We start from the raw sequence: 27,319 nt of genomic DNA on the forward strand, positions 1-27,319 counted from the left end.
TGTCAGACAACCAGATTTCTGGATTTACCCAACACTCCTGTCTTCCCAATATAGCAATTTAGTCATTCTTACACTTGCAAATTGGTGCTCTTCTCTTCTGGTGTGCACACCCTACTTGAAAACAACACTAACAGATTACTTACCTTTTAAGAAATTATTATTTAAATTGTTGCATTCTACAGAAACAGAGATTACATTTTCAAACTCTGATCTAGGAAGTGGCATTACAAAGAAACACTTGTTTCTGGGATATGAAGGATTATGTCTGTTCTGAACCAGTGACAGTTCACAACAAGCATAAAATAACCTGAACATGTACATTTTGTCTGTGGTATGGCATTTTCCACAGACTTCATATACATGATATAATACAATTCATACTCATTTGGGGGATTTGTACTTAGTTTTGGCTTAGATTTCCATAGAAAAACGTCCTTTTGAACCTTTTAAAGAGCACGTTGAGAAATACAGGTTAAACTGCACGCTAATTCTCGGGGAAATCCTACCCTCCCCTAGGCCGAGGCTGTGAGGCAGCCCCCGAGCGCGGCACTCACGTTGCGGAGGTACTCGGCCAGCAGCTCCTGCAGGGCCTGGCGGATGGCGTTGCACTCGGCGATGATGCGCTCGCGGTGCGAGTCCCGCGTGCACGAGGAGTCGGCCAGCAGCGCCGCGCCGCTGATTATCGCCTCCAGCCGCTGCTCCAGGGAGGGCCTCACTTTCTCTTCCTTCACTTCAAGAGGATCCAGGACAATCAAATTCTGGAAAAAATGAGGAGTACAGGTAAGAAAAGTAAGTCCAGTGAAGTTGGTGCTTTATTCTTTACTTGCAGGAACTACAGTCACGTTATGCTTCCCAGATGTGCTTCTAGCCCTTCCCACTGGAAGCACCCAAAATACTTTTGACCATGGCAGATTCCATTCTCCCTAGTGGGGCTACACACAGAGGTCATCTGCAGCCAAACCCAAGTTCTCTCTGCCATTCAGACCCTCAGAGCAGAGTCGAAGCTTTGTTTGAAAGAGGGGTTCAATGCCTCCAAACTTCAGTTTTTTAGAGATCAGGAGAACCTCTGGGTTTAACTCAGAGTCACCAGTGCTAGCTCACAGCTGAGAAAGTTAAATCAGATTACATGAGCCGTCTGATTCTGCTGTTTTTTAGTCCAATACAATCCACAATGGCACAAAGTCACTCCAGCCACTTTCAACAGGCTGAATATGGGCAAAGATAAAAACTGCAGCTTTTGTTTAACAACTATTTTTTCAAAGGACCTAGATGTAAGTGTCCTTTTGCTTTTCAGTAAGTAGGGTAAACAAAAGCAGACAACTCTTTTGGCTTGATAGAATTATTACATTTGTGTGGCAAGCAAATATTCTAAAGAAAAATAAAAGGAGAATATGGTATTTTCATGAAATGTGAAAGTAAGAGTATTTGAGCTTCAGCATTTAAAGAAATTCAAACCAGTAACTGTTAATGTAACTGAACATCTGAAACAGTGTCAGTATGGTCCTGATCTCCAAACCTACACTCCACATACACCCATTCATCTCTTACATCACATCCGTAGGTGGTGTGAAGCTTTCAGAAGAAATATTAAACAAGAAAACCATGCCAGATACCCTGAAGTGGAATTTAGGCAAAGCAGAACTTATCTGTGGTTATCCAGTATGTGCCAGACTAATTCTAAGCTGGAGAATTTTAATTATATTTTCAATTTAGATTTAATAGGACAATTTCAGGGACTGTCTAGCTTAAGCTAGAAATGGAAGTGTTATATCAGAACACCACAAGATAAAAGCTTAAACAGCTAGGCAAAGGGACTTGAGACAAAGTTTGTGCTTGAGATTCGAAACTCAGCCTTCCTACTCACAGCCCTTAACACCAAGGTGTTCTGGGGTACCTCACATCTGCTCAACTTGTGCCACATGGTCACTATTCACTGCTGTAGCAACTTCTCTTCAAGCTCCTATAGCTCAAGTAACCCCCTCAACGCCAAGCTATCCATACGGTGTCCATCGGAATGCAAAACACACCTAGCAGGTAGAATACTGAAGTGTTGCTACAGAAAAAACAGCTTCACTGACTGTGGAAGATTAAGACACCTGGAGGACACAGCCTATTAGCCACTTAGCTGGAAAAATGACTGCCTTCAAATCTCAGCTGAACCAAAGCAGAAGTGTCTTCCTTTGGGAGACAGTTTGGAGAAAGTTCACACCAAAATGGACAAATAGCACTGGCCTGGTTCATCTCCAAATAAAAAAACCTAGGCAATAACAAGGAAAATATGAGTTAAGACTCTGCCCTACAGATAAAATTCTTCAAATAATTTCATTAGTTATTCATAGTCAGTACATCTATGCAGGAAAGGCTCTATGAAAAGACACCAGACACACAACAAGTAGTCTCTGGTGGGTTTAACAGGCTAAACAGCAGTCAGCTACTCTTAAGTAGCTTAAAGACTCAAGCATAAGGGAGCATTTAAGAGGACTGTTTTCTCCCTCACAGGTCTTCTGATCCAGGAAAAAGAGAGGGCCCACAGGTATCCAGAAACTTGGTTGTATTTCCTGAAGTTCTGGACTGACTTACAGCCTTTTGACATCTCGGATGTAGTTGCTCAGCTGGATGGCCACGGTCACTCAAGGACCACAGAGCAGCTGAACACGCGGACAGACACTCAGGCATGCAAGACCTGCATCATTTTGTGAGAAATCTCTTTGCATTCAGAAGATGGAAGACCAGTGAAAGCACTAGATAAGCTGCACCCACATGCTCTTTTCACAGATCTTAATATGCAATTAAATTTTAAAGTTGCAGTTTTGTGTTTATTTACAAATGACATGGTAGTTACTGGGAGCCTTTAAGAGGAATTGTTGAGAATCTACTGATTTAAGAGTTAGCTGCTCTAATTTTACTGGTGATTTCCTCACCTATAAATCTTTAATAACTTTCACAGTGCCAGCACTGGTGAAGGAAGAATGATATTGCAAAACATCTAGATACTAGATTGTTGGGTAAGCTCCGAGATACATTTCCACACTATAAACATTTAATGAGATTTGTTCCCACCAGACTATTTACTACATCAATCTATTTCATGGCACTGCATTTGCAATAAGAAGATAGAGCAAAGGTTATTTCGGGTCCTTAGCCAATAGAACTTTCTGTAAAGCGAGAAAAGTGCAACCATCTAATTCATAAAATCATTTTAGAAGTTAAATGCTCTATAAATTGTGCTTTATCTAACTCACACAGCTTCAACTCCCATTTGTGCTACCTAGGTAAAAATATATTTACAACTAGATAAACAAATGGCTTTTTACAACAGTCAGACTTCTATGTCCTTACATTTCCAAGTAAAAACAAATTCAATTCAAAATACAATTTTTTTCCATTTTGTGATTATCACAAATCTCAAATTTTAGAAGAATAATAAATGTTATTACATTTTTACAATCATTTAAATGGTACTGCTTACATACAGGCAAGATGAATTCATCTGCAGTAAAAAAAGTGCAACCCTTTCAACAATTTTTTTTTTTTTTTTTTTTTTTTACATTTTTAAGTAATCCAGGTAAATAGTGAGTCTCATATAAGGGATATCATTTGTCATTCACAGTTACATTGTAACAAATCATGTGTTACTCTTACATGTTTCTTTTTCCTTCCATTTATTAGGAAAATAGATTAGAAATTGTGATTTTAAAACCTGCTGTGAGAAGCAAGGACGGACGGCATGTAACATGCAATTATAGCCCATTCCTTTGGGGGGGAAAAACCTGCCTAATTTGACTTTGAGCATGACTGAGAAGTCTGTTTTGATCAATAAGCTGCCACTACGAAACTTGTGTAATATTTCAATGAATTGCTTTAATCTTCACTTGCAAATTTTAGATAAAAATCTACTACCATCAGTCCTAACAGCAGTTTTCCTGAAAATGCATCATAATTTTGGCACTGGGATGCTGAGATCTGCTAAGTCCCAGAATTTACAATCAAAACCACCCATATTTGCAAATGTGTTTAGAAACATTCATTCCTTTTGTTGATCTGGGCCTACATCAGCTACACCACATGAGGACCATGGGCTGTAGTCTCACCTAAAGGAGATCTTTTACCATTTGTGGCAGGACAATGGAAAATGACACTGGTAAGAGCCAGAGCAGCCATGAGAAAAAAGAAAAACTCCATAGAAAAGCCTAGGATGAAGTCAGGAATAGAGAAAGTGCTGCCTTCCTCCAAGTATTTGCTTCAATAACAGAAGCAGAAATGCAGAGGTGGTGAAAGCACATTGGCTACATCACTATTTAATGATAAGCAGCAAACATAATGAGGTTTCTGAATTGCTCGATTAAATAAATTACAGAATGATCCCAATGGCATATTCTGCAGAAAAGGACTTCAGCTTGCACAGTAGCAGCTCAAATGCAGCCAAGGCAGCAGTGGGCACTGTCAGCTGAGAACCACTTATTAGCAAACTGAACTCACGGTTTCTGCCCACTTACTGCAGGACGTGTCTGCCTCCAGCAGTAGGGACACAGCTGGAACTAACTCTGCCCTGCTGTTTGAAGGGAGCCAAATATTGAACACACATGTAGCCTTCATTCCAAACTCCTCTGAAGAAAGTCATCCCTCTCAATGAAATAATTTCCAGTGATACTATTTAGACTAGGACTAAGCATAGCAACAATCTCTAATGCCTTTAGGCTCATCATTTATGATACCAATAGTTATTCAAAAATTAACCTTTCTTTTTCCAAAAACATTGTAGTCTCACATGTCTACATACCTCAAGCTCATCAAGTGCACTTCCAAGAGTAGCTGTGTGAGATGAAGTTTTTTCCATTTTATTTCCAACTCCTTGGGAAGCATTAGAAATTACATTGAGAGCATTCTGTATTTCACTGCAAATTGAATCCTTGCTGGCTGTAAGGGATGCAACATCTGAATGTTCCAAACAAGCTGAACATATTGAATGTAGGAAAGCAGAATTTTCCTTCAGGGATGCACGTGCTGCAGCAATTTCATCTCGCTGATTGCTAGATTTCAAATCCTGTCAGCAAAAGAACATGCTGTTTATTTCCAAAAGCACTCCAAAACTGACAAGTAATGTATAAACATTTATTCATTTCTATCTCTACTCTGCTTAAGGAAACATCAAGTTAAATTCATCAAGGTTTGTGAAAATGGACTGTAACGATACTTACAACTGAATCATCATTCTCTCATGACAAATGAACAAAGTATGTGTAAAACAATCACAATTTTTAGTGTTTCTCACAACCATGAACAGTCTTGGTTTTGTTTGTTTTTAAGCAGCTTTCCTCTGAGAAAACTGCCCTGGAAATTAAGCTGCCTTACCTCCTAGCCATGTCTTTCTTCATAAGAAATAGAAAAGGACAGAGGTGCATACAGAGCTAAACAAGGCATTCTGTAATTGCTGCATCTGAACAAATCTCCTGTGTCTGCTTCCCTGCCCCACTAGCCTCTGTCTCAAGCACGCTGCAGAAAGGAACAGCCCGTCAGGGATAAGAATCCCGTGCTCCTGGGAAAGGGGAAGCATGGAAGGTGTGGAAATAAAAAACGTGCTTGAGAGAAGCCACCTTGGGGTGCCACTGCCCGCTTCCCCTCTGTCCCTGCTGTGTGCACACTTAAAGCATTTAGGGATCTTACCACACCCATCTTGTTCCTCCCTTCTCCACCTAGATCTCCTTGTAACCCTACAGCCTCCTACCAACAGAAACAAGGGACATCCTGCTTGCCAGAACTCCCAAGTCCAATATAACTTGTTCCAGGAATCAGTCGTGGGCACTGTTATTTGGGCAGCGGAAAGTTACGGACTTTGGAACAACTACGCAGTCAACGTCAGGCTGTATGGAGCCTCCTGCCTCGTCCTATTTTATTACAGACATTTTCCCATGCTGCTTCTGCATCTTGTCCCTTTGAAAAGAAAACTAATAGATATTTGTGAAATGGCTTGGCTGAAGGAGACAGTTAAATTCAGGGGAAAAATAAAAAAGGAAAGGAAAATAGCAAATCTGAGCCTGTGGCACCAGATTCAAATGATGAGAAGAGGCACAATGAAGAATGAACAAGTATATGCATACAAAACTTCTCACAGCCTGCCCATAGGCTATCTAAAGTCTAATTATTTTCCTTTGCATTGCATCAGGCTCTATATGCATTATTTACAAAAGCATCACAGTACCCACTTCTCACTGAATAAAGTTTTTAAGTTTATGGCTGAAGAAAAGAGCATTTGATATTAAATGAACCAGTCCTGTATTTTTAAAATCTCATTTACTCCAAGATATGCATTGGACATAGGATTGCATTTTACTTCCTCGAGCTAACTTGGAAATCTCAGAGATACAATAATAAAAAAAACCAAAAGCAAACAAAATGAAAGAGATGTAGTCTTAAGAAGGAGTAGACAGTAGTTTAACCAACTGATCATCTGAATCAGAAGACTGTGTTTTCTTGAGTGCATTAACACATAATATATTTTTAAATTTTTAATAAACCAATATATAAATGAATAATCACTGTGCAAGAATGATTTCATTGCCCAGTGTGTTCAAATCCAAATACTACTGCATTTCCAACTGCAGTAAAGCATCTGCAATTTGTCCTGCACACTGGACTGTTCAGAAGTGTTATTTAAACTCTGGTTCTAATTAGCTAACCTACAATTTTTACAAGACAGCAGACTGCCCCTCTTTTCTCCTGTGCTACCTAGAGATACAATGGAAAGTCAATGCAACACTTCAGCCTAACTGGCTTCTATTATTAACCATTTCTTCCTTAGCCGCATCATATGCAAACAATCGAACCCAAAAGCCTTTAAAAATTACTTTTCCCCTCTAAACCAGTACTGTCTAACCAGAATTGAGGGGTTCATAACAAAGCCAAAACTGGTAAGCCAGTAACAGCAGTCAGTAACATGACATCTAGAAAGGTTTGGTAAATTAATGTTTTTGTTTCACACGATACCGTAGAGAGATTCAGAGTCATGGCATTGACAAATTGCCCTACAAAGAGCCCCAGTTTTGTTCAGTAACATGCTAAAATGAAAAAAAAAAAAAAAAAAATGCTCAGCCCCATGAAATTCATCGCTACTTTGTTGTTTAGCTGTGAGCTTGGAGAGTAGCAAAAGAAACCATAGAACATTGTTCCCTTCCATCTTGAGGAAGATCTTATTCCTTGAGATTTTTCATGTGAAAAAGAAGAAACAGCAGATAATCTTACTCTGATCTTCTGCATAAATGGACCAAAAAAAAAAAAAAACTAAAATGGAGTGAATTCACTATCAAAGTTGGATTATCAGAATAACGAACTAGTTCTTTAAAGGAGGAAATTAGTCTCTACAAATATCTGCAGTTCACCCAGCTACTTTACTGCACTTACGGTTATTTTATTTTTTCTTCACGGTTTTGCACTTTTTTCTTATTCCAACCTCTCTTTAGACTAGAGGACATAGTCCACTAGTCTAGCATGTGTTTTTCCACACTAAATGAGTTATGTCATATGACAGCAAGTGAGATTAAAGATAATCCCCATCTTCAACCACTGCCAGTCCAAGAGGCCCACTACAGCAACATTTCCCCAGGCTGCTGTCCCAGCCCTACCAGGACATACTTCTGTGTCTTCCTTATACCTGGTTGTCCATGATAAGAACAGAAAATGAATGAATAACCAGAGAGTCCCAGCTGTGGCTTGTTCCAGCTAAACACAGGGAATGGACAAGAAGACTTTTAAGAACCTGAAAACTACCTTCATCATTAAGCTTTGATTGCACTACATCAGTAAGGAGAAAAAGAAAAAAGTCTGTTCTTTATCCCACATAATATATCTAAGGTTTGACAGCTCAATACACCAGGAAGCCAGCTCCTGTTCACTGAGCATTCCCATCAACACAGCTCACGGGGGCTGGGATCACCGTGGGTACAAATCATGCTGCTGTATTTTGCAGCAGCTGTAGCTTCAAAGTGCACTGCAGTACCCAGCCTGCTCTCTGCAGAGACAGATGTTATTGAGCCGAGTTCTGTATCCAGGAAAAACACAGGCATACAAACCCCCACAATTTCATACTACTATAGAAATAGGGGACAAAAGCATTAGTTTTTATCACAGTTTAAACCTGGGTTTTAGCATTCAGCTTTCAGTCAGAAGTGACTGCCAAATCATGCGTAGCTGGTGATTCAAAGACCGTAATAAAGCTCAAACTCTTCCAAGTGCATTCATGCACTTTTCATCTGGGCAAGGCTCCAGATAACATATTTCATAAGTATTGTGTCATCCTTTTCAGTGGAAGAAAGCATCTCAGACAAAAGCAAGTGAAAAAGATCCGGGGGTGATACTGACAGCGAGATGTCCTCAGCTGTGTCAGCTCTGCCCAGAGAACGCTGTTTACGCAGGTGTTAGAGCTTACACCCCTCAGGGCTCTGCCCAGCCTCGGCGGGGAGCTGCACCCACGCTCACCCCAGGCCCTGCAGCCCCAGTTCCACATGCCCTGGGACCTCCAATCCCTCTCCAAGCCATGCCATGCCGCAATAAGGGTGCCAGGCTCCAGCTCAGCCACAGCTGCCCCAGCCAGTCTGACCTCCTGAGCTCCATTTGGCCCAGTCACCACAGCACTTCTGAGCCACCACGGGGCTGTCTCTTACCCGGTCACCCTCACCTGATCCACAGACTGACCTCACAGCTTGTTCTCTGAGCTACCTCATCACCACAAACCTTCCTGAGGCTCTGGACTGCTGGCTGAGCCTGGCTACCACAGCTGGCATGCCCAGCTCCTGCTGATGTCCAGCTGGTGATGCCCTGCCTCAGGGAGCAGCTGGCCCTCACTGCACCCCACAGGACCTTTTTCAGATAAGCATTTACCATCAGGAGGGATCACCTGGTATCACCGTAAACCTGAGCCTACCTGCTCTACAAAATACTACATTTGCCAAGTTGCAAACAGCATGACCTGGTAGCTCCTTTCCTCCACATAAGGCTTTTAACTACATGTGAATTGATGATGTACACAAGTGACTGTACCCATACGAAAAACAGACACAGATAAACATTGGGAAAAACACCTGGCAGGATAAAGGCTTTGTTAGCACAAATGAAACACCGCTAGATGATAGGGTTGTGCTGCACCGACCACCAAAGGCTCCCTTACAAGCATTCACAGCAAGTTCAACACCACTCAGCCTATCCTTACCAACCATGATCATAATACGTGCTTGACTGTGAGGAATTCCAAGCTAACTTTCTAATCAAAAAGTCTTATCTGGCCTCTAGACTAATTTTTTCTGACTTCAGAAACCATCAGCAGTTCTTAGTGTCTCATGGTATCACTATACAACAGCATGTGTAGACTACAGAAACACCACATACTCAAAACAGACTCTGTATGGCCAAAACCGTAGGCAGATTTTGTTTGCATCATATGCGTGAATACACAAAATATCAAGTGTTACAGTACAAATCCATATCAATGTTATCATAAGCCTAAGCCTCAAGTAATACCCTCCAAGATGACTCAGCATGCTTTATAAAACTGTATCTTTCAGTCCACTGACAGCAACCAGTGAATGGATTTACTGGACTCAGGTTCCTAGTAGAACTTTCTCTCTGTATCTATACCTATTTACTATTCATCATACAGGTGTGACATGTAATATCACAGAACAGCAAAGTTATCTTATACAAAGCCATGACTGGTTAATACCCCTGCTCTTGCAATTTACTAATGTTTTCCAGGAATGTTGTTAAGGCAGGGAAAGATGCAGTTTCTCTTGATTATTTGATTGCACCAGACTGCAACTACTGCACAATAATCTGTCTCCCCCATGCTTTGGCAAGTTCTAGCCAAACTTCTAGCCATCTTCTACTGATGATGCAGCAATCCTTGCTGTCACTTCTCTATCTGCTATTTCAGGATCTGGTGCCTGCACTCCAATACCCTGCTGTTAACTTGCTGTCTCCCAGATGAAATAGCTGATTTGGAAAGGTAGCAAAGCAATCTTTTCCCTATAAGAATTAATACATTAGCTCACAAAGGTTTTCACCTAGTACAGCTACAGTCACGTTTGTCACCAATGAGCTTGCCTAGAACTAGAGCAGGAACCATTCACCAAGGAGAGGGCTCAGAAGTTAGGAACCTCCAGAAGGTCTTATCACATCTAGAAGCTTTAACTAAGCTGTTAAAGCTTTCAGGAAATGTTTTGGCCTGGACTTTTTTTCAGTGGAAGATGACTCACTGAAAAATGCAGCAGAATGGCATTCATCCACAACTATTTTTTTCCACAGTTTTATTAAACTCTCATACCATATGTGATTATTTTACTTGTTTCTTTTTTGAGGTTGTAAAATTAGAAGGGATTTGGGAATGTTTACTGGATTGAAAACTTGTTTCATTCTCCGTCGTGGCGGTATTAGGCTACATACAAACAACCTAGTAAATTATTAGTGCTGGCAAGATCACTTCATAAAGGGTCCACAAGCACTTTCACTGATACAGTTTAACAGACAACAAATAAATCTTTCACATTTAGCCTGTTCTAGTCGTCTTTTTATACAAGTAATCATGCCGGAACATATTACATCTGCCACAAGAGTTCAGGATCTCTTCTCCAACAAATCAGATCAGGTTCCCCCAGGTTCAAGTTTCTCCTCATTTTGAGCAGAACTCAGTTCAACTTTCCTAGATTTATTATCTTAGTATGAAAGATGGGAAATCATCAACAATAAACAGGTATAGGACTCAGGCAGTTTGTTTCAACTGCTATTTCCTCACAGCCTGTATATTCAAAAAACCTTCATGGCCTTTGCCCTTATTCTTCTGTCAAACTCCAGGTATAGCTCCTTTTAACATTCATTATAAATACTTCTCAACTATTTAAAATAATGTACTTCCCTTTCTTCTAATTAAAAAAGCCCCACAACTAAAACAAGCAGAATCAAGTAAATCAATGACAGCCTCCTACAGCCTAAGATGCACCCAAACCAGACTGCAGGGAATATTAAGTTTCTCTAACTTGAAGACACGTCCAATTGACATGTGTAAAGAGTGTCACTCAGGCAAACAGGGCTGAAGTGCTAATCCATCAAAACAAGCTTATTAACATTACCAATTTCAGCAACGTTAACAGCAGGGTTTGTTTTCATTGCTCAGCTGGAACTGCAAAATGAGCTGCTTTCAAGTATTTATCATGGACAATCCTCTTTTTTTTTCTTGTATATCAATTTAAGTTTTTGACTTTTGTTTTCTGCACACCTTGCAAACACTTCCAGGACAGAAACTCAGAGTGAGAAAGAAGCAGCCATAAGCCCTTGAGCTCTGAACTGAATGTTAATGCATATATGTGATAGATTTAATACAGAACTGAGAATAAATGACTTCCAGCAGCTGCACTCTAGACCTATAAATTGCTGTGAGTACTACAAAATCCATACAGAGGAAGAACAACTGTATAATTTACAGCATCAGTATCTGTCAAGAAATGCTGCAAATACAGGACTTGATTTCTTCCTTTTAACATTCCTATTAAAATTAGAAATTACCCTTACCTCGATTCTATTTAGATTAGGAATTTTATTCATCTTCCCTGGTGGCACATCAATGCAGAACACCATTTAATTCTTACTACTGTTAAACTGAATTCAAAAAGCATAAACACTAAGAGTTTTATAAAATAAACATGCAACAAGCTAAGGATTAGCTTGTATTTTACATAGCAAATGCTTTGAGAAGATGAAAAAAAGGCAGTACTCTGATGAGATTATTTATACTACACAGCAGGCACGTGCTACACAAATCCACAGCAAGCAAATCTTAGGGGCAAAGGTTTACACAGCTGGATTTTTCTCAAGCTGCATCTCTACCAACAATACTGACAGCCACCACGTCCCACACTCCTATTCCTCTTGATGCTTCAGAGGATTTTGAATCACCTTCACAGCACAGTGTGAGCAGCCCATGAGTTTGACCCAATATACTATAAATATGTAACACAGTAGCTATAAAAATGGGATAAACTGTAACCAATATTTAAAAACTGCACAATATTATTCATTTTATGGAAACATTTCAAGGTTTTGGGTCCCAAATTCACGTGTTCACTCAAGAGCTATAAATGCTTGCTAATTAGTGGATACCAAACAAGGGATTGTTAAGGGATGAACCAGACCTGAATTTTTCACTAACGAAGAAGTACCTTCCATCAGCTTGCGGATGCAAATCAGCAAAGGGGAAAAACAACTGACTTTTTCCAGACAACAGACACTGTAACAGTTGTTTTTATTAAAACAAACAAACACACACCACAATTTCTATTGTCCTTATTAACACAAGTAATTTCAAAATCCATGGAGCCACGAGGATTTTGTTTTGCTGAAGGCATTACAAAAAGCTCCGTGACTGAGATCAGTATGGGACTGCATTGCCTAGTACATTTATTACCTTAAGAGACTATTGCCTGTTAACAGTGGTTTAAACCTCCAATTTAACTTATATGTCAGCTTCAAACTTTTATAGTTGAAATGACTCAACTTCTACAGTTTAATTGACTCAATGATTTTTCCTCATGTCCCCACAGTGCATTTTTTATATAGCAGTAAAGCTGGTAAATGCTGTTTTCTTGATCTCTAAATAAGTAAGAAATAAGGGGTTCAAGTCCCATGAAAAAATCCAGCTGATATAAACTGGTCTGATATAAGACATTTCATCACAATTTTTGTTGCAGAAAATCAAAAATGTTTCAACACATAGTTTCCATTTTCCTAAACTGAATGCCCTATCAGAGGCTCAGTCACATGAAAGCCCTTCAAACTGGTCAAAACTCAGCCTTACCCCTGTATGAGACACACAACACTAAAAACAAACCAGGAAGCCCATTTGTAGGCATTATTTCACATGGCATTCTTTTAATAGATCCCTCCTCCACCCTCTCTCCACACAGAACTTCGAATTCCAGTTAAGTTTGGAGAAACTTAATAAAGAAAAAATTGCAGGTGAGAAAGTAAGTCTGAAATGGCTTACTTTGCACAGGCTTGTGTAACAATTTCCATTACAAAACCCCTGCTTCAGCTGTTCCTAATTTTGACAAATTAACAGGTTGGAATATGATCTATGAAGAGAACTGTTGATTTTTCCTTATTTGAAGGGGTTTTTTGTTTAGAGAAAATATGGGTTCAGGCACTTCCAGGTCAAAGGCTAAGAAAAGCATACTCCCCACATTAATAAAGCCTGAGCAGCATTTTCTGGAGAAAATACACTATCTGCAGAGCTTTTGGAAGAACTGACTTCAGATTTGCTTCCTTCAATACCATGTAAAGTTGAAACAGCAACAATAAATATCAAGCACAAAACACTACTGAGTAATGGTCAGAGAGAAGAACACTCAGGATCCACGTCCCGGGGGACTGCTCTGGCAGGGTGCACAAGCTGAAGGAGCGGAAACAGTATCCCCAGCTCTTCCCTATTTGTTTTGTCCCACTGAGAATAGTTTTTAACTTTGTGTCACAAACAATTGAAAAAGCAATTTTCTCTAAATTGGTTTTAAAAACTCTTTTTTAAGAAAGCAAGTTATTCCTCCCTACTAATTATAAGACATCGTATTGAAGCAATCACATACTATTCTTCCAATTAGTCACTCAGTGCAAAGCTTGGTTATTTCACACAAAATTAAAGCAAAATTGTACAGAATTAAAGCAATTCTCTGTAATTGCCACGCTAGTCTTTAGAGGCCTGATGGTTTGCTGTCTGTAGGCTCTTTTATTTTTTCTGTCTGCATCCCACAAAAGCCTATTCACCATCAGAAGGCACATCTCTCACCTCTCAACTGATGCTTGCACAGTCTTCTGGCAGAACGTTGGCCAGTGCTCTGGTGTGCTCCATCAGCTGCCTGCAAACAGCCCCTGTGCCGCTCGCTCCTGCAGCCCCGGGCAGCACTCGTGCACAGCACCCTCCCTGCTGAGCCCGGCTGAGAAAAGGCTCCACGCTGATGTGGGCACAGCACACAGCACAAGCTTCTTCACTCTCACCAGACACTACATAAATAAGGGATTTCCTCCAGCCCTCACAGATTCTCCGCATGCTCTTGAGAGTAACAGACTGACTGTCAGACCCTGTATCCCAATTACATTAGAGGAAGCAAAAAATGAGGGGAAAGATACATGTAGAGAAGTGAATAAGGAGGAAGAAAATATGGATGAAAAGTAAGTTGCAGAGCAGGAATGCTAAATGAAGTAGAGAGGTAGGGGATTCCTTAAAGGCACCAAGCAGAAGGAACAGCAGGTATGGCAGACCAGTACACATGGCCATCAGGCCTTGGATTTGCATATCTTGGGAGGCCTGAGATCTCAAGGCACGTGATTTGACAGGCAAGCACTGCAGCCCCTCCTGACTGGTGGGGAAGGGATTCCAACATCCCAAGTGTCGCAGAACACAGAAACCTCAGTTTCTCTGTCCCACCTCCCTCTGCACCAGACTCTTTTTATATGTCCAGCTGTGTGTCAAAGAAGAAAATAACATTCAGTAGATGGGAACAGAGGTCAGCACCCAGCACTGAAACTACTCCCAGAGAATGACCTTGGTTTTTTGATTTTATCTGGTAAGGCCTCACTAGCAAAACTAGGCTAAGAAAATCAATCTGCACAGCACGGAATTTCCCAAGACCAAGTAATTTCTCACATGCAGGATTTAAATACTTATTCTTTCACATTTCATACAGAAACTTAGATTCACGTGCCCGGCAAGGGCTGGATGCTCAAGCATCCAGCTTTGTGCCACTGTGAGCTTCTCATGAGCAGTGGCTCCTCTGAGATGAACCTCATGTTACCAATAATCTCACAGTTTTCCAGTGTCACTTATGATTTGACTACACACAGATTAGATCAAAAATCTCCTCAAGCCAAGTGAGAAGTGCTACATAAGCCTTTGCAAAAAATGTGAATAAATGACCACAACATAAACATCAACAGAGTCTTCTTTTATATTTCTGGATCTGCTCTTGTAAGAGTTGACTTAGACATTTCTTTCACTAACTAGCTAAACACTGCCCAATTAATTTAAATGTAATTGCTTCCCTCTCATTACAGTATCAAGTCATTTGTTTGCAGCACACTCACAAATTCCAAGACTTACAAGAATCTACAGAGCTTTTCACTTACAATTCTGGATGAGTGTCGTAATTTCCTGGGTTGCTGAGACATATCATCTTATAGTTTCAAGACTGTGAATTCCATTATATAAAAACTGCAGTAGAGTTCTTTTGTCTTGGAAAGTTTATTTAACATAAAAATAACCTTTCTGAAATGTTTCCTTTCTTCTAGATCATTCTTGTGATACATTAATGCAGCATTAAAATTTTTTTCATAAGACAATACCTCACTGTTAAAATGATAAATCACACTCAGTGACTATCTAATCAATTTACTTTTTAGATTATTATTAGAACATCATTTCTGAAAAGTGAACAGAATTTTTAAGAAGTGTAATCCTTCAGAGACCTGATCTTCAAAACTAAGAAGCATAACTGCCACCTGAAAGGGAACAAATCTTTTGTATTTCATTATAATAGTCAATTTTTGCACAATATTGAAGACATTATTCTTGCTCAGGGAAAAAGTTCCAACATTCCTAATACAAATTTCTTTCGGCAGGAATGTGAGATGAGTTGTGTATCTGTATATTTCAAAAGTGAGTTTCCTGGATGTCCTCCCACACAGCATTTGAAGATTGTGGCCTGCTCAGAGCTAATGTTGCAGAATCAGAGTAAGAGCAGAGGCAAAGGATGAGCCTTCTCCAGCCAAAGGATGGCTGTGAGATGGAGAGCAGCAGCCGGGAGCAGAGCCTCAGCACACGGGCACTGTGAACCCAGCAGGAGGGACACAGGCTATCAGCAACAGCTCATGTCATTCACAGGTAAGGGAAACCACACGGGAAGGAGCCAATAAACATGGGAGCAGAGGGAGACATCATTCCAGCCACATTCTGCTTTTTGCTCTCACCATCAGGCCAGGGGGAGAAAGGCATGGAATAGGAGGAAACAGAAAGTGTTTGGGACTGCAGCAATCTTTGGAAGGCTTGCTAAACACACATGACACTCTCAGGATGCCAGCAATGGTAACAGTAAAAAGGAAAAGAAATATCACTCCTTTTAACAATTACAGAAATGAGAAGAACAGCACCTGGCACAAGATCACCTAATGGAGAAGGAAAGAACAGCGTCTCAAAGAGAGCAACAGCCACCTGGCCTCCTGCAAGCCCCCAGCCTGTCCAGGCTCCAAACAGGCCAGCCACACTGAGAGCTCACCCCACAGCTTGGGAATGGAGTGGAGAAGGTTCTGCACATGGACACGCACAGCACCTCGGCAACCAGCTCCTGCCAAGCTAAGTAATCCTTCCCTCCAAGCATTTTTCACCCTAAGACAACATCAGTAAAAACTATTCCTATCTCTAAGCCATATGCATTTCCTGGGTTTGGGGGCTCTTTCTACATTGTTTTCTTTTTAGGGAGTTTTTTGTTCTACTTGAGGCTTTTCTGCCATTTTGGGTTGGGTTTCTTGGTTTTTTTAGGAACCATTCTCTGAAACCAAAGAAATCTATTTCAAAATTGCCCAAGTCTTCAACATAATTTTAATGTTCTTCATCACACGTTCTCTTTACAGAATTATGACCAAACTGGAAATTTTATTGGGAAAGTGTAGCATGGAAAACATTCTCCTGTTAAACTGGTTGTCATATACTAACAGCAACAACAAGAAAAAAAAACACCCAAAAAAGCTATTTAACAAGTGCATACACCTGCATTCTGTATACTTACTCATCTTACAACACCCACACAGCAGCTGTGGCATGTCTGTTATTAACTATTTTTCCTGCTTTTTAGACACTCTTCTTCCATCTTAGACAAAAATAATTTGTCCTTGTTAAGCAGTCACAAAATGACAACTTCTAGATTTAAAATTAGTCTCATCAATCACTTCAGCACAGAAAAATGTCCCAAATTCAAAACATTTGAAATTCTTTTGAGCAGTGTATTAAAGAGCTAGCCCTGAAAACTCAGGTTTGGGAAAGTCACTGAAGTGTGTTCCCATCTGCTGCTGATTCAGCCTGTTAATACCACAGTAATAGAAAACTGCCAAAAAGCCAACCACATAATAACAGTTACCCTGGAAAACAATTTTGATAATTACAGTCTTCTCAGATAATCAAGTAAAAAGCAATTTACAATCTCTATAAGATGTTTTTTTCCTAACATTACAAAATTATTTCCATATAACATTTGGATGTTGCATTCAGTGGGTGCTACATTGCAAGGAAACTTCCTGATTGTTCATGACCATTTACAGTAATTACACAATATGTAGCAAAACAAAAATACACATTTTATCTGACCTGGCTAAACTCACAGTTCCTGTAAGTTACAAAAATAGTGGTATAAGTGGATCTACATGCCAGAGAAAAGGCAATCAGCACGAGAAAACTACATAGCAAACTAGCAATATATTATACGATAAGGGGAACAAAGTTCATTATCTGTCCAATTAAAGTGTCTAGGCACTTTTCCCTCCCTGGTTGCTGCATGGACAGCACTGCTGCAGGAGGGTGGTGCTCTGCAGAGTGCCTGGCTGAAGAGACCCCCAAGAGAAACTTCTGGGTCATGATGGTTGTGCAAGAGATTTTAGTCTTGCTGTCAGCTTGGAAGAACTGCAACACTCCCTACTGCCCTCTGGAAATAACGGGACAATTATCATTACTTCCAAATACGGCTGCTTAACTTCCCCAATGCAGATTGCAGGTTTCCTCCTCCCTCCCCTGACAGCTTGTACCTGTGAGCACCACAGTGTGCAAAACCCTGCTAATAACATTGCTACTCAGCACTTCAGTGAAACCTACAGGGACTAACGAGAAGCTTTTGGAAAGCTATTTGCAGAGGTGCAGCTCCAAACAGCCTTGTATTCTGTTTAAAATAGGCCTGCTGTTCCTGCCACACCCCGATGAAAAATCATCTAGAATGAAAGCTCCCTAAGCCCCAGCTTGCTCCAAGTGGGACATGGATGAGGTTAATGCTGGAGAACCAGTAAGAGTTCTGACTTCCAACACCTGAAGACATTTCTCTTCTGATAAGAAGAGGGCCTAGAGTGAAGGAACCACCCAGAACCCTACTGTGAACTGGAAACCCAGACAGAAACAATGCCTGCCTAGCTCCATGTTTCCCTAAGCTTTCACTTCTCAATGTTCCTCACTGTTATAAAACAGAAAAAAATGAGAACATCAGAGGATAAATCAGTAACGTAAGTTTTAGCTACTTCTGATGTGGAAAAAAAATTGCTTCAAAAATGCAGTAATTCAATTCTTGAAGAGAACAAACCCAAAAGATAAATGTGACTACTTTCTTGCTCTTTGTAAGAGCTCCTTATCAATACACAGACCAATGTACTGGCCTGTTGGTCTCTGTCAAGCTCAGACTCAGTTCCTACTCACAGGGCACCAATCCAGGAGAAATTGAAGAGGATGACTAAGCTTTTAATCATTGAGCTGGAAACAATACCAGCCACAGCATGACCTTCAAATGAGGATTAATTTATCTTCAAAGAACTGACCCAAACTTTACCATTAGGTTAAGTAATAATTTATTCAGCAGTTCCTCTCCAGGGAAAGGTACAGAATTTTCCCACAGAATATCTATCTATCTATCCATTAAAACTGGGAAAAACTCTTCCCAAGCCATTAACTCTCATTCTTTTTTTTCTGCAAGGAGCATTTTTTTTAGAAATAACTTCTTTAAGATAACAAAGGGACCTGATTCATGAGGTACTTTGCTCCTACTCACTACTGGGATCATTCTCTTACTCAGGCTCTGATTCAGCAAAGGACCACAGAAATCCCTCTGAAAACATGAGTGACACCACCAGCCTCTGTGGGACTAGAAACATTCCTGCTGTTTAATTTACGATAATTATGATGTGGGCATTGGTAGACTAATAAATGGACAGACTGTCAGTAGGACAGAGAACAGCTGTTATGTGTCATCTCTAATCATCAGAAAAAAAGTAAGATTTGAACCTCTGGACTTCAAATAAAGGCCCCATACGCTGGTATCAAATCCTTGGACTATACAGTTCATCAAATACCATATGTCAAAAATCAAATACTCTAGTTAAAGTCTTCCTAGTCAGTAATGCATCCTAAAAGAACTCATTCTATCACTTAGGATGGATTTCTCAGAACTTGCCAGAGTTTTCTATTTTAGAAAAGGCTAAAGACTTAATTTTTTTAAAGGAATACAAGGATTCAAACTGATAGTTTGTACAAACCACAAAGCAAACAGCCCATTAGAAATACCACAGGTAACAAGTTCATCATCTTTCTGTTGTCCAGTCAATAAAGTAAAGCAGACATTTCATTGAAATGAATAGAAGGCATTCAGCTTTTCACGAGTAGAAAATTCACGATATCAGTTATGAAAAAGCCAAGAACAAAATGATCACAATATGGTGTACTTAACACAGCCAGTAGATCAAAGCAGCCTGTCTTGTAGATTAAAAAAAAAAAAAAAAAAAAAAAAAAAAAAATCGAGAAATAGTCAAAATTAAACTCCCTTACTTTCCACGAGTGCTCTGGATCTCCAGTTCTTACAGCCAGAGATACCTCTTTTGTCAGGATTATAGTTGTATATGCTAGCACAAATAGATTAACTTCTGTAGGACTCAATACTCCACTCAAACTCTGTAAACCTTTTTGAAACCTCTTTGCTTGCAGTTCCTTGGTGAAACATCCAGTTAAAGGAAGATAAGTGTTAGAATAATAGCTGTACAGAACTACTTCTCTATTTATGTCATCTGCAATTCTCTAAATCACATGGATGTGCTTTGAAGAATATTATACTTTTGCATTGGCAGTTTACTATCACACTAAAGGTCAAATGGAGAAGCTACAGTGACTAAATTACATTATGTTATTGCTTCATTAAGAAGCTTTATGCACAGTCACATTGCAAGGAATTACTCAATATTTAAATCACTAAAGCAAAAAAAAAAAAAAAAAAAAAAAGCCTTACCATACTCAGAAATAAGTAATGAGAAATAAGCTGAGAAAAACAGATCCAGTAACTCATTTTGTCTTCATTTTAAATCAGAGAATTTCTGAACAGTTTCATTTTGTCAGTTTCATTATCAAAAATATTTGCTAAGGACAGTCAGCAAAAATATTTAATTTGTTGCAGCAGCTTCAGTGCCAAGCAAAAACAGACATGAATGAATAAACAAGTAAGTCCACAGAGGAAGAGTGCCATTATTTAGGCTAAGTGCAAATAATGAAGCTACTACATCCAGGAGACATCAACACTTGGTTATACAAAGATACACCACTCTGCCATACTGTTGTTGCTGTACAATGATTAGGGTTGCATGGAAAAACAGAAGTTTGGTGAGCAGAAGCGCCAGAACATGCCCCAGACCCGCACGACTCACCACCCAACAAGCTCCTCATTAGCAATAAGGAGCTGCAGCTCCATGAAATAATTCTCAGGTGGATGCACATCACCTGTTACCAACCAGACCAAGAGCTGGGTGTGTTGCACCATGGAGCTATTTAGTCTGCACTAACCAATCCCACCAGAAGTGCTTCCAGGCCACCTCACTTCAGCACAAATTGGATTACAGGTTGGATATCTGCTGTTTTTCACTTCCAAACAAACCACAGCACAGTTCTCAGCCTGTTTCTGCACTGCTCATCTTTCTTGGGCAGATCAGGCAAGTCACAGGTCTGTCTCGGCACTCCCAAAATGACAAGCTTTGCCTCTCCTACCAGGGACTGCTAGTCCTCTGCACTCCCCACACGACAAGCTTTGCTTCTCCTACCAGGGACTGCTGGTCCTCCTGCAGCCCCATTCTACTCTAGCAGCTGCCCCCTTGGAGCAAAAAAAGCCTGTGGGTTACAGCTGCTGTTGCTTTCTGCATCCAGGGTACACCACCCCATGCACACAGAGTGCCTTTTGACTCATACATTTTACTCTGCCATGATACAGTTTTGGTTACTTTTTTCCTTCAGCAAAATAAAAAGGTGGACTTGAAGAAAGATAACTTGGGCAAACACAGAGTGACCTATGACAAACAGTCACACCATGGGAAATTCAGAGAAAAATGGATTAATCATCAAAAATTCTTTCCCTTCTCAGGAGGATGAAGGCAGTCTATTCAAAACAAACTCTGTCAGATACTAGAATCAAATATAAAATAAGTCAAACACATAAAGGACAAAAATCAACACTAGCAAAACATAAAAAAAATTTGAATTAGCCAGGGATACCAAACACTGCAAGAAAAGTTCTGGAAACATTGATAGAGTAAGAGGAAGTTGAAGTAAATGCTGGAGCACTAAAGGGAAATCTCTAGAGTCTTACCTTTCTACTATGAAAGATAAAAAGTTCACTGAATTTTTTTTCAACATTACTTGAAAGATCAGATGCAATAATAACTTAAAATCAAAAAAGAATACAAGATTTCAGATTAATACTGGAAAAGAACACACTGAAGAATACTTAAGACAATCCAGCATCTTTCAAATTGCCAAACCTGTTTAGTTTCATCCCATCTCACCCTCATCCAGCCTGAAAGTCAGAAGTGATTCACCTGAGACCCCACTGGAGTATTGATGAGGTAATTAGAGAACTAGGGAAAAACAATACATCCCTAAAGTGAGGATTCCACAAAAAGAGGAAAACAAGGAAGAGTAATGGCATAGAAATCTAACTATAACTCTTAAAAAAAAAAAATCCACTGCAAGCACAGAAAAAGAAAACTGAAAGTAAGTTACACTAATTTGGGCTGGCTCAAACAATCTCCTCTCTTTCTCTAACAGCACCAGGGGGGTGTGACTAAAAGCAGATGACAATAATATATGTCATTTCTCCAGCATGGCTTTTAACTCCATGACAAATGAGGTTCAGAAAACACGTTCAAAAAGCACGCTCTAAACGAAACTAGTGTAAGGACTGTATAAAAACATCATCAGGGCAAACATCCTGGAACAGACAATAAAGGACCACTATCAAATGGAAATAGGTATTAAATTAAGGCTCATCAGAATTTTTTTTCTGCAACTGGAAAAAACACTAAATATTCTCAACTGAAGTGATGAAAAAGAGAGAAAGCTGAAAGAGAATAGAAAGATTACAAAGGGCAAGATGAAAACTGAAATAGTCTCAATAACTAGCAGAAGCAGACCTACACCTAAAAGCAATTTAAAAACACACATTTCAACATGCACAAATGTCTATACTCAAATTGGAAAAAATAAACTGCTGGTTGTATTACAGCCCCACAAAAAGAGAATCACAAAGGGAATTCACATTTTAATGCAATGGAAACATGCTGCTCTGTTGTAAATCCATCTCCAATTCTGCCCGAAATACAATATTGAAGAGAAGTGAATTAATAGATTTTAGGCCTGTAGAAACATCCGGATACCTTTCGTCATCTTTAACAAGGACAAATCCAGAGCTGAAGTGATGTGGAATAGTTGTGGACATTAAAAACTCTGCTCTCTCTGCCCCACTCAAAACCTCTTTCTAAAACAAGACTGGAGAAGAGGACTGGACATGCACAAGGGTCCTCAAAAAAGAGCACTTGAATTTAGAGAAATGAGGAAACTGAGGCTGCAAAGAGAAAAGTTACAGAAATTGTGGGTCATTTTCAAATATATAAAAAGGAATTGAATCATCTGTTTTCTGCGGAGAGGAGAAAATAAAAAACACAAATATTTAAACGGAAGGAAGAAAAACAAATAAAAGGGGAAATATTTTACCAAGAAGGATAGTGAAATACCAGTATAGATTGTAGTGAGAGGTTGCAGCACACATAGGGACAGACATTCTAAAGAAAACTAATCAAGTGTTGGAATTGCCATCTTATAATAAACGGTTCTGGTTTGGGATGCATGGATTCTGGAAGACTTCCTGCACTCCTTTCACACCACTCTTCTGATTCTACGAACACACATTTTGAAACACGTAACAAATACAACAACTATCAACCAGGCTAAGCAAAGAGAGATTTCACAACCAGTACAGAAGGAAGTGTGTCTGACTAACAGAAGAGAGTTGCAAAGGCATAAAGTGTTTTTCATTATGGGTAAGCTGGATCTCAGTTATTTTAGTCATGACCAAAGTAACTGCCTTGTACAGACTGATGTGAAAATATCAGGCATGTCAGAACAAGCCAGAAGCACACAGGGTCTGTGCTTTGTGCTTCTGCTCTACTGGGCAGACAGACAGTTTTGTGGCTAAACAGACCCGAGCATGCGAGCAACTTACACAGCTCTAAATTAAATGCTACAAAACACAGCAATTACAAATCTAATGAGTAAGCTGCAGGTGAAGTACAATAATCTAAAAAGAAGACATTAAAAACAACCACTTACTAAACATACATGTTCTTTTTGTTCACTGTGCCTGAGCAAGCTCCTAATGTGCAGGACAAACTAACATGGATTGTAGTGCCTGTGTTTTGGTTCCAGGCTTGATGTATCCTCATTTCAGCACTGTTCACATCTTGAATCTCTTTACCAAGTACATTTGAAATTATTCCAGAGAGCACCCTGAAATTATTCCGACTGCACCTGGCAAGTGTTACTGAAAAGCCTGAACACTCATCCTGTACAGTGAAAAACGGAGCAGAGATGCCTGCACTAGCACTAACCCAGAGAAATACCACTCCACAGCACAGACACAGGCAGAGGGAGAACGCTCTCACTGCAGAGCAAACTTCAGTAGCACACTTAGTACAGTGCTGTGCCATGCCAATGCCTGGCCCAGAATAACCCCTGCAGATACAGAGGATTAATATTTTGGGCTGTTTTGCCAAGATCGGTATGGCAGTGACAGGAAATCCAATTTTATTAGCCTTGTGCTGATGCAGCTGGACAACTTTGGGATTCTTGACCATCTCTGTACAACTGTACACACACAACAATTTGAATCATCACTCTCTAGAGGGGTGTGCCATTCACATTCCTTTGCTTAGTTGTAGCTAAATCTCTGATTTCCTCCCTACACGTGAAAACCATTCCATACACTTTGTGTCCCTGAAATATGAATTCCAGGATTTTTACCAAACATATATACAGCTATGTTTGCTGAGAGGTATACTTTATTTATTTTTTTCACAGAACCTGTGACAAATATTAATGATTCATAGTAATATCCATTTTATTATTAATAGTAATAATTTAGTGATGCATCTTCCAACCTTTCACGTAATCTGTTCAAAACCTCTTACTCAAATTCTGGAATCTGTAATATTACAACCATTCTCAAGCTTAGCTCCAAACACTCTATCAGGCCTAAGGGCTTCTCAAACATTTCTGAACACATTTCAAAACTTTTAACTGAAAATCTCTTGGAAAACAGTGCTTCCAACAATTCCATTAATCAGGTGCACATCTTGGCACAGCTTTGCACACCACTAATCCACAGCATCTTTATACGGCACAAGAGTGCTGTAATTAGTGCTATACAAACTGAAAAGCAGCACAGAGACCTGGTTAAACATCAGCAGGGAAATTATTTTGCTAAATGTTAAAGGTTGCATAGAATTCAACAGGCATCTATCCCCATCAAGTGGTGCCTTTTCTCCTTCACTGATTAAAATTATGTGTCTCTGATGAGCCTCTGCCATCATCCCTCCTCTCCAATTTCCTCATCTAAGAGCCCTTTCTTTGTTTACTTTATTGCTTGTGAGTGAGCAGGCAAATTACAGACATTGCATGAATCTGTTCTAAAGGCAACACAGGTTTCACAGCCTTGTTACTCTCTCCCTGCAAGCTTCTAACACACAGTGTTTACAATCATCTGTTATTACTGGTTTAGACCACCTTGGGTCTTTTTTAACTACACCAAACCAGTAATCACCCTGAAATATCTCCTCTCACAGCATGTTTAGGTCATACCCAGGGCAGTTCTGCATTTAGTGATTGTGAGACCTCTTACAACTACTCTCTTGCAAACAGTGTCATTCAACATGGGTTTAGGCTCAGGAACTGCTTTACTGACACTGATGAGCCTCCAAAACTCAGCTTGTTGGTACCCAGCAGCAGAGATGGCAGGGCCTGCCTTGGAAAAGCGAGTGATCTCAGGAGCTCTGTGCTTCCAGGGCAGCCAGAGGCATGGACGGGACACCCCAAACAAGTGCAGCACTAAGTGCTCATGGCTGAGGAAGGAAAGAGCATCCCTCCCACAAAAGCAACGCCCTGCATCAACTCCTTCCACTCACAGTCCAGCACACAAGGGAACTAGAGAATCATGCTTTGTTTTACAAAACAACTCAACTTAGTCTACGCCACTTCTACTTTAAAAGAAGTTTTTGCATATCCCTAGTCATAATTCATGACACTTTCTAATACTCAAACACAACATTTTTCAAGAATCTTCCAGCTCCCCAATTTCACACCCATCCATAAAACCATATCAACCCATATGTCTCACATTTTCCATCACTGTAACAGTTTGAAAGAAGACAAAGGGGAGGACAGTTAAATCACTTAACATGCATTTCTCCACTATATGTCTGAATAAATCAGCATGAGAATATAAAAATGACTGCTTTTTCAAATGTACATGTGGAAGGACAGAGGGCTAAGACTCAGCTTTTAATATATTTTGTTTTCAATTTCATGTTTACAGTGAATGAGTCACCTTTCATTTCCATTTCTCGGAAACTCTGGGTAGATCACTAAATTAACAAAAATACTGATATACTTTTTGCACTAAGATCTGAATAGTTGTTATACTCTTTTTCTCCTTTTTGGCTGTATAGCGATTGATTTTGTAAATCCAATGCTAAATGTGAAAACCTGTCCTCTTAATTTGACCATCTCAGATTCCTGAACTGAACTGATTTTCACATAGCTTTTCCCAGTTTGGGAGTCAGCCCCCCAAGCTCAGATTTCCACAGCATAGCCTCTTCCCTATCCATTTGAATTCTGTCTTCTCAGTTTCCCCTCTCCAGTGCAGCACAGCAGATGACTACTGAGCTCACATGAAACGGGCTCAGTGGCTGACCATGGGGAGACAATGTTTCACTGCAGGTGTTCAAGTTTATTTGATTCACTGCAGCACTTACACAATATGGTGAGGCAGTCTGGGTAGACAAAAACATCAAATCCAGCCTTGAAGAACACCCAACTCTTCAATACACCAGCCCTGCCTTTCACACAGAAATCAGAGTTCATATAAACCCCCTGAAGTTATCCTTACTTTGGCACACACCCCACAGCCTACAAAAAGCATGAAAGAACTTTTCAGAAAAGGCAGAGAGTGGCTGCAAGATCAAAAACATTTTCACCTATATTTGGTCTTTGTATTCCCTATCCATAGTGTCCTCAAGACTGAGAGCTGAATATCCTAAAATGAAAGCTTTAGTGAAGTTACTGTTGTAATTGTGGAAATTCTGATACAACTTTCAAGCTTGGAAAGAACAAGCTGCCTTCACACATCTCTATACATCTCAAACAACAGTCACTTCTCAGCAGTCTGTCACTTGCAGTCTTATTCCTTTTTTTTTTTAATTAATAAAAAAATTATTTCCTTGATTTCTGTAACACCTCCATACAGAGATAAGCAACAGCTTTAAAGGAACACATTTAAAATACTTGTGCTGGCATCCTGGCCCCATCAGAGTTACAGCACTGACTTAAATTAAAAATGCACTTCAAATGTCATTTATAACAGAAAATACTTGTTGGTTATAAGAACATTTTGCAGAAGAAAAGAAGAAGGCCAATATTATTTTCTTCTGTCTGACCATAAGAAAGAAATTCTAGCATTTGTGAAGCCTGCCCAGTTAAACAAAAAGCAGAAATACCTGCAGCACTACAGACAGCATTTCAATTAAAAAAATTACTCCTACAAACATTATAAAATCGAAAGAATCTCTAGAAAATAATGATTCCAGTTAACCCACACACAGCTTCAGTCCAACCCCTACAATTATGACACAACACAATTTCAAATCCCTCAGAAGTCCTTACTTTGATAATGCAGCTCAAGCTGAAACTGGTATGTTACAGCAGCAGAATAAACGCCACATTCCATCATGAGCGCTAAAAAATATGAAGAATTAGGAAAAGAAATAGAAATTTTTGGACATTGTTTTGGAAATCTTTCAGTAAGTAATGGAAAATATACCTACTAATTAGTTTACTGAATGTTAGATTCCTTGGAAACTTGGTGAATATGATAAAAATTTATGTTCAGTAGGGTAACCAGAAAGGCCTACTTAATCAGTGCATGTTCTTCGATAAGCTGCAGAGCTAAGCAATTTTTGAACA

The 27,319-nt window shown here is 39.7% G+C and overlaps 1 protein-coding gene across 2 annotated transcripts in view; it reads right to left on the bottom strand.

Annotated features, from left to right (window-relative positions):
• The window catches only part of CTNNA3 (catenin alpha 3), a 437,555-nt gene that overhangs the window by 346,274 nt on the left and 63,962 nt on the right, over positions 1-27,319 (bottom strand). For both annotated transcript variants that reach the window (XM_048310542.1, XM_048310541.1), the window contains exons 6-7: positions 4,781-5,044; positions 555-758 (exon numbers count right to left, since the gene is read on the bottom strand). In XM_048310542.1, the coding sequence (XP_048166499.1) occupies positions 555-758; positions 4,781-5,044 (468 nt within the window). The remainder of the gene's footprint in view (positions 1-554; positions 759-4,780; positions 5,045-27,319) is intronic.

This window comes from Corvus hawaiiensis, chromosome 8 (assembly GCF_020740725.1).
Source record: "Corvus hawaiiensis isolate bCorHaw1 chromosome 8, bCorHaw1.pri.cur, whole genome shotgun sequence".
NCBI lineage: Eukaryota > Metazoa > Chordata > Aves > Passeriformes > Corvidae > Corvus > Corvus hawaiiensis.